This window comes from Mauremys mutica, chromosome 1 (assembly GCF_020497125.1).
Source record: "Mauremys mutica isolate MM-2020 ecotype Southern chromosome 1, ASM2049712v1, whole genome shotgun sequence".
NCBI classification, from domain to species: domain Eukaryota; kingdom Metazoa; phylum Chordata; order Testudines; family Geoemydidae; genus Mauremys; species Mauremys mutica.
In genome coordinates, this window is record NC_059072.1 from 365,194,422 (window position 1) to 365,203,169 (window position 8,748).

The 8,748-nt window shown below is 53.1% G+C and overlaps 1 protein-coding gene across 1 annotated transcript; it reads right to left on the reverse strand.

Annotated features, from left to right (window-relative positions):
• Positions 1–411: 411 nt before the first annotated feature.
• LOC123374494 (zinc finger protein OZF-like) lies at positions 412–7,435 on the reverse strand. The gene is made up of 3 exons (XM_045024542.1): positions 7,257–7,435; positions 5,222–5,323; positions 412–2,433 (listed from the first exon to the last, which is right to left on the reverse strand). Exons 1-3 carry the CDS (start codon positions 7,306–7,308, stop codon positions 890–892), a joined length of 1,698 nt encoding a protein of 565 aa, XP_044880477.1. The 5' UTR covers positions 7,309–7,435; the 3' UTR covers positions 412–889.
• Positions 7,436–8,748: the final 1,313 nt, after the last annotated feature.

An 8,748-nucleotide genomic window follows, 5' to 3' on the forward strand; every position in this document is an offset into this window, starting at 1 on the left:
TACAGCACATCCCCCTTAACTCGGGGCCAGACATTTGGCTGCTGGGTGCTGGCCCAGCTCTCTTGGCTTCAGTGGAGCTGTACCATTGACACCAGCTGAGGATATGGCCCATTGTCCGTAGCTAACTCAGCTCCTTGTTCCTTCAGGGTGGGAAGGGCCTCAAACCAGCTGGCTCAGGGCCATTGTTACTTGTTTTGGTCCCCTAAACATTAGGGCAGGGGATGACTTTGCAGCAGTTTTGTGGAACTGAACTGCTAAGGTAAAGGACCTCACCCTAGCATGGTCTCAGTTCTGGGTATGGGCTTAGTTACACCCTTCACGTAGCACGTGCATGAATCTGGTGAGTCTAGTCATGGCAGTGGCTTTCCGTATGTTTGTTTAATTCCTCATGGGCAGGGGAGGGGAGGGCGAAAAGGGGACACCAAATAGAAATCTCGCTGCTGAAGGGTAACAAGAACCAGCTTGAGTCCGTTTTTTGCCCCTTGACCCTCACCACACTTAGTGTAACAGCATTTGTCCAACTTCCTATGGCTCCGTAGCATGCAAAGGTCTCTCTAGCTCTTAGTCCGATTCTGTCTTGCTCGTGATAACCTGTCAGGACGCAGATCTCACTCCGGGGTGAGATTTCCCTCCCTGCAAGGAAATTTCAGGTAACACTGAACTTCTTGCAGAGGGAGAGGCGCGGGGGTGGTCAGCAATTTCATGTCTGAGAAGTCTCTCCTCCTTAGTGTTGACTTGCATCAGCACTGCACCCAGCCATCTGTCATAGGTGTTTCACCTGCCACAGGGGCAACGTGCAGCCTCCCTTGCAATGCTGTGCAACTCCCCTTCCCTCCACCCCGTCCGCTCCCCGTGCACTTCCTGGTGGAGGTGGCACAGGCCCTGGGGCTCAGTACACGGGCGGGGTACCCCCTGCGTGTGTCCGCTGGTGCCTGCCCAGGTGGTACTTGTGGCTGAAGCTGCGCCCGCACTCGGCACACTTGTACGGCTTCTCCCCGGTGTGGATGCGCTGGTGGGCCACCAGGTAGGACTGGTTGCTGTAGACGCGGCCGCACTCGGCACACGAGTAGGACTGGCGGTCGCGGTGGCTGCGCTGGTGCATGATGAGGTCGGTGCGGGAGCTGAAGGCCTTGCCGCACTGGGTGCAGGTGAAGGACCGGCTCTCACCGTGCACGCGCTGGTGAATCAGGAGGTCGGTGCGGGCGCTGAAGCTCTTGCCACACTTGTTGCAGTAGACGAGCTTCTCGGCGTGCGAGCGCTGGTGCATGATGAGGTCGGTGCGGGAGCCGAAGGCCTGGCCGCACTGGGTGCAGGTGAAGGACTGGCTGTCGCCGTGCATGCGCTGGTGAATCAGGAGGTCGGTGCGGGAGCCAAAGCTCTTGCCGCACTTGTTGCAGGAGACGAGCCTCTCGGCGTGCGAGCGCTGGTGCATGATGAGGTCGGTCAGGGAGCTGAAGGCCTTGCTGCACTCGGGGCAGGCGTGCACCTTGGCGGCGTGGCTGGCCTGGTGCCGGCTGAGGTCAGCCTGGCAGGCGAAGATCTTGCCGCAGTCTGCGCACAGGCACCATTTGGACTCGGGGTGGGTGCGCTCATGCAGAATCAGGTCGGTCTTGGAGCTGAAGCGCCGCTCGCAGGTGCCACACAGGAACCAGCGCTCCTTGGGGTGGCACAGCTGGTGCGACGCCAGCTCGGCGTGGAAGCAGAAGCTCTTGCCGCACTTGGTGCACTTGTAGGGCCGCTCCTCGGCGTGGATGCGCTGGTGGCTCAGCAGGGCGGGGTGCGAGCGGAAGCTGTCGCCGCAGTCGATGCAGGGAAAGGGCTTCTCAGCCTCGGGGGCCCGCAGGGGCGCGGCCGGCTCAGCACCTTCCTCCGAGGCCACGGCTGGCCCAGCGTGGGCCTGCTGGTGGGCGGCCAGCTCGGCGTGGGAGCCGTAGGCGCCGTCACACTGGGCGCCGCGGTAGGGGCGCTGGCGGACGTGGGTGCGCTGGTGCACGGTGAGCGCCGCCTTGTGGGTGAAGCTCTTGCTGCAGTCGGTGCAGATGAAGACGCTCTCCGCCGTGTGGCCGCGCTGGTGCTCCACCAGGGTGGCGTGCCGCCCGAAGCTCTTGCCGCAGTCGGTGCAGATGAAGGTGCGCTCCGCCGCGTGGCTTTGCTCGTGCTCGCCCAGCGACGCCACATCTCCAAACCGCCACCCACAGTCGCTGCAGGCCAACGCCAGCTCCCCCGCGGGGCTCCTCGGCTGGGAGGCCCTGGCGCTGTGCTTCCCAGGGGCCCTGGTACACTCAGTGGGAGCGTCCCACCCGCTCCCTGGCTGGCTCCCGGGACTCAGAGGGCTCTTGTAGGGCTTCCCTGCCAGCACGCAGGGGGCCTCCTGCTCTTTGGTATGGTCCTCTCCTGGCCCTTCTTCCTTAACGGCTTTCGCAGCCCAGTCACCTGTGCAGAGCAGGGGAAAGAGAAGCCAGAGGTACTGTTAGTGGCTGCTAAGGCAGGGAACGGCACCAGGCCAAGCCACTGCCCACTGGAGTGCAGTTACCAGAGGGTCTGTGTAAACAGCCATCTCCTCACACAGCTCTGCTAGGGTGCGTTTTTACTGCTTTCCCCCGTTATCTGGTGCGGGGACTCCGGTCTCAGTTCTCCCCATTGTGCTCCTTGTGTAGCCACAGCATCTCTGCAGAGGGCATGGAAGAGGCTGCCATTCAGAGGTGTGCGTGACCATGCAAAGTGCAAGGCCATGGCAGTTCAGGCCCAATTCTCACTTGGCACCAGGAATAACTCCAGGGAAGCTAACGGAGCTACAGTGGTGTCAGAATCGGGCCCGCTGCCTCTGCTGGAGGGAAGAGAGGGATTCTCTTCTGGTCTGGGCATCTTCAACAGAGATGCCAGCGAAGCGCCATCTGTGGGGCCAGCTGCTACCCCGAGTTGCATCTGTGCAGCTCCTTTGAAAGCAGCGATGTTCCCCAGGTGCGAACAAGCCTGCAGAATCCTTCTAGTCATGAGAACATGAGACCAGCCACACTGGCTCAGAGCAATGGACCATCCTGCCTTCTGACAGGGGCTAGTGTCAGGTGCTTCGAAGGGAAGGACCAGAACTGGGAAATTATTGAGTGAACCACCCCCCCCGTCATCCAGTCCCAGCTTCTGGCAGTCAGAGGTTTAGGGACCCCCAGAGCATGGGGTCGTATCCTGACCATCTTGGCTAATAGCTATTGATGGGCCTGTCCTCCATGAACTGATCTAATCCTTTTTTGATCCCAGTTATACTTCTGGCCTTCACAACATCCCCTGGCAATGAGTTGGCTGACTGTGTGCGGTGTGAAGAAATTTCCTCCTGTTTGTTTTAAACCTGCTGCCTATTAATTTCATTGGGTGACCCCTGTTCTTGTGTTATGTGAAGGGGTAAATAACACTTCTGGATTCACTTTCTCCACAGCACTCACGATGTTCTAGACCTCTATCATATTCCTGCTTAGTCATCACTTTTCTTAGCTGAACTGTCCCAGACTTTCTAATTTTTCCTCATACGGAAGCTGTTCCATACCCCTAATCATTTCTCTCGCCCTTCTCTGTACTTTTTCCAATTCCAATATATATCTTTTTTGAGATGGGTCGACCAGAACTATACACAGTATTCAAGGTGTGGATTTATATAGTGACATTGATATCTTCTGTCTTATCTATTCTTTTCCTAACAGTTCCTAACATTGTTAGCTTTCTTGACTGCCGCTGCACATTGTTTCCAGAGAACTATCCACAATGACTCCAAGATCTCCTTTTTAATAGAATCACAGGAGTTGAAGGTACTTGAGAAGTCGTCTAGTCCAGTCTCCTGCACTCATGGCAGGACTAAGTCACATTTGGCGGCAGAAAACTGGCTCATATAACCAGCCATTCACATGATCAGTGTTCACAAAATGGGGGTTCTATTGTATGTATAAGTAGGGGCATTTCCAGCAGATCGAGGGATGTGATCATTCCCCTCTACTCAGCACTGGTGAGGCCTCATTTGGAGTACTGTGTCCAGTTTTGGGCCCCACACTACAAGAAGGATGTGGATAAATTGGAGAGAGTCCAGCGGAGGGCAACAAAAATGATTAGGGGGCTGGAGCACATGACTTATGAGGAGAGGCTGAGGGAACTGGGATTGTTTAGTCTGCAGAAGAGAAGAATGAGGGGGGATTTGATAGCTTCTTTCAACTACCTGAAAGGGGGTTCCAAAGAGGATGGATCTAGACTGTTCTCAGTGGTAGAAGATGACAGAACAAGGAGTAATGGTCTCAAGTTGCAGAGGGGGAGGTTTAGGCTGGATATTAGGAAAAACTTTTTCACTAGTAGGATGGTGAAGAACTAGAATGGGTTACCTAGGGAGGTAGTGGAATCTCCTTCCTTAGAGGTCTTTAAGGTCAGGCTTGACAAAGCCCTGGCTGGGATGATTTAGTTGGGTTTGGTCCTGCTTTGAGCAGGGGGTTGGACTAGATGACCTCCTGAGGTCCCTTCCAACCCTGATATTCTATGATTCTATGACCACCTCTTCCTCCTAAAATTATGCCCAGGAGTGTGAAGGGCTGGGGAAGAGGACGTTTTTTGAGACTCCTCCACTTCGTGGGGTGCATCCTAATAAATAAATAAATAATAAATAAAATAAATATAAATAATAATTGTAGATATACCTATCTCCTAAAACTGGAAGGGACCTTGAAAGGTCATTGAGTCCAACCCCCTGCCTTCACTAGCAGGACCAAGGATCCTAAAAAGCAACCACCTCCCGCCCCCAAACATCCTCTTTGGAAGAGAGGAGTTCAGAAGCGAGAAGGAAACCGGATTGGTGCTCCATGAAATTCCTACAACGCAATTCATTTTCACCCACTTCTCCGAGCATTTTCACAGTCAGAACAGCTCCAGCCATTCAGAGGGAAAACTGGTCCCAGTTTGTCCTCTGTTTGTTCCGGACTGTATGAAGAGCTGGTTGAAATTTTTAGATGAAAAATGTTTTGCAAATATTGGAGGATTTCCCCCCCCCAGACGGCAAATTGTGTTTTGACCAGTTTTACAGAGCAGTCGGAATATTTCAATGCAAAAACATCCAGGGAAATTTTCACAAATGTTTCTGCCTCTGCCAAGCAGCACTAAGTGTTTGCATGTGATTATTAATGAATAGTGCAATGCGTAAAGCGAGGGGTGTTTTCCAGCAAGCTGCCAGTCCCTTTACAATGGAATCACTCACCCTGGGGGACCACTCCCTCAGTGACGTCCGGGGCACCTCTGAACTGGGGCTCATCCTCCCTTTCAACCTTTATTGAGATGTCCAGTCGGGGAGCAGGATATCCTGAGCAAAGGAGAGCAGAAAAAGTTTTGCCATCACATCCATCTTTTCCCTGAATTCTCAAAAGCTGCCAGCTCCATATTCTCAAAATGCAGGTTAAAGATTATTTAAATAAGTTTGATGTATTCAGGTGCTGAAATTCATCCTAGAGCACTTGCGGCACTAGCTGAAGCAATCTTGGAGCCGTTAGCCATGATCTCTGAGAACCCATGGAGGACAGAAGAGGTCCTAGAAGACTGGAGAAGGGCCAACACTACCTATCTTTAAAAAGAGGAACAAGAGGTCACAGGAATTATAGACCAGTCAGTCTAATTTTAATACCTGGAAAGATAATGAAGCAAATGATTAAACAATCAATTTGTAGGCACCTGGAGGATCATTGGAAAACATAATCCCCACTATACATATACAGTGATGGGGTCTAAATTAGCTGTTACCACTCAAGACAGAGATCGTGGAGTCATTGTGGATAGTTCTCTGAAAAAGCTCACAGAAGTCTGCTTGTCTTTAGCACTCAGATGCCCAACTCCCAGTGGGATCTAAACCCAAATAAATCTGTTTTACTCTGTATAAAGCTTATGCTGGGTAAACTCAAACTCTTCACCCTCTATAACACTGATAGAGAGATGCACAGTTGTTTGCTACCCTCAGGTATTAATACAGACTCTCGGTTAATTAATAAGTAAAAAGTGATTTTATTAAATAGAGGAAGTAGGATTTAAGTGGTTCCAATTAGTAACAGACAGAACAAAGTAAGTCACCAAGCAAAATAAAATAAAACACGCAAATCTATGTCTAGTCAAACTGAATACAGATCATCTCACCCTCAGAGATGTATCAGTAAGTTTTTTTCCCCCTCAGACTGGACACCTTCCAGGCCTGGGCACAATTCTTTCCCCTGGTACAGCTCTTGTTCCAGCTCAGGTGGTAGCTGGGGGATTTCTCATGATGGCTCCTCTCCTCCCTTTGTTCTGTTCCACCCCTTGATGTATCTTTTGCATAAGGCGGGAATCCTTTGTCCCTCTCTGGGTTCCCACCCTCCCTTCTCAATGGAAAGACACCAGGTTAAAGATGGATTCCAGTTCAGGTGCCATGATCACTTCAAGCCTTCATTCCTCCCAGCCTGACTCACAGGAAGGCCTGCCTGCAACCAGAGCCACCCAGTCAATTGCCCTGGTTAATGGGAGTCATCAAGATTCCAAATCATCATTAATGGCCCACACTTTGTATAATTACAATAGGCCCTCAGACTTATATTTCATATTTCTAGTCCCAGATACAAGAGTGATACATTTATACAAATAGGATGACCACACTCAGTAGATTATAAACTTTGTAATGATACCTTACAAGAGATCTTTTGCATGAAGCATATTCCAGTTATATTATATTCACTCATTACCATATTTTTATAAAACCATATAGATTGCACATCACAGGGGCCACCAAATGAAATTAATAGGTAGCAGGTTTAAAACAAACAGGAGAATGTATTTTTTCACGCAACACACTGTCAACCTGTAGAACTCCTTGCCAGAGGAGTGTTGAGAAGGCCAATAGTATAACAGGGTTCAAAAGGGAGCTAGATAGATTCATGGAGGATAGGTCCACCAATAGTTATTAGCCAGAATGGGCAGGAATAGCTATTAGCCAGAATGGGCAGCTATTAGCCAGAATGGGCAGCTTCTGTTTGCCAGAAGCTGGGATTGGGTGACAGGGCAGGGATCACTTAATGATAACCTGTCTGTTCATTCCCTTTGGGGCACCTGGCACTGGGCAGTATGGCAGACAGGATACTGGGCTGGATGGACCTTTGGTCTGACCCAGTGTGGCCGTTCTTATAAGGAATAGTCGGCATGGATTTGTCAAGAACAAATCAAGCCAAACCAGCATAATTTCCATTCCTTCCCCAGCAGTCTGAAATCCCATTGCTCACCGGAACAGGCGCTGGCCGGCGTTTCCTCCCCTTCCACGTCCTGAGAATCCATGACTCCTGCTCAGCCTTTCGCCCTGGAGAAAGAGGCAGGGATTAGAAGCGGCACAAACCCCGAGCGTGGCAGAGCGATGCGCCGCGTTCTAACGTAACGATTTGCCCGCCTCAGCGGAACCATGCACATTTCCAGCCGCTGCGCCATCTGCTCGCACGGCGGCTCAGCAAGGGCAGTGGCAGCCACACGTGCCCAGCCTTAGGCAGTGGGAGCAGAGGAAATGGGGCAAGGGGGGGTCCCTGGTGCAAGGGCCAGTCCGTTTCTCCTCTCAGGCTGCTGAGGTGGGTAGTTAGAGCTAACTGCAGGGGCTACTACTCATGGGACACTAAGACCTGGGCTGGGAGCTGCCAGTTCCTTCCATAGACCCGCTGACCAGTCCCTACCCGGCCGGCGGCCCAGCAGCCAGCGGCTCTGACTCCACAGCCAGCCAGCGTGCCAGGAGGAAGGTGAGCGGTCTTGTCATTCTCTCTGTAAAGCCATGAATCCACTAGGAGTCTGTACCATTTGGGGACCCCCGAACGCGGAAGCCAGCCTGGGCATTACACAGACTATCCGGAGCCCACTGAACAGGCCGAACGGGAGCCTCACTCGGCAGAAACCAGCCTCCCTGAACTCTCCTTTAGGCACGACCCCAGACCGCACCGCCAGCCATCTCCCAGCACCTCCCCGGAGGGACAAGCTGAGGGGAAGCAAGGCGTGCACCTGAAAGGCAAAGCGCGTGACGGGCTCAGCACCGTGCACTCCAAACGCTCTCTGCACGGGCAGGAGAGGCCTGGATCCAAGTGACACACTCCCATGCCTCCCACTAGCAACCAACCCCTGCGCCCGAGGAACCGTTTTTCTGGGAAAAAACAGCTCTGGGTATTACTTTGGGGCAGTCCGCTGGCTTGCGCTGTACAGGGCGGGGGTCAGAGGAGCAGATCAGCTGGGTCCCACGGGAGTCTCTGGGCATCTGAGTTGGTCTGAGCCCTTGTAGCTCAAGGCCCATTGTTCCCCCTACGTCTAGGGAGCGGGGCGGGTTACCATGCTGCGGAGCCAGGGCAGGAGGGGGCTTGCTAATCTGCCAGGCATAAAAAGGGGCCTGATGTGTGGGGGGAGACCAGGCCTTGCCCCCTCCTTGGGGCCCGGGAAGTGGGAGGGCTTTTACTTGGCCCCTGTCACAGGCTGAATGAGAGCTTCTGTTTCCCTGCTTGGGATGCCCTGTTTTGAGCCCTGTTGTCCCTATGAACATGGCCAGGGTCTGTCTCACACAAGCCCACACCCCCCTTTGTCCACCCAAACACCCCCCCCCACCACACACACACCCCTGCAATCATGCACCCTCCCGCCTTTCACAGAGGGGAACGTCTCCAGGGTGCTAGTCCCTGTGCGGGGAGGGAGGGGGGTGCATCCTCCTCTTCCATGTGTCCCAGGGGTCAAGCTGCTCTAAGCTTTCCCGCC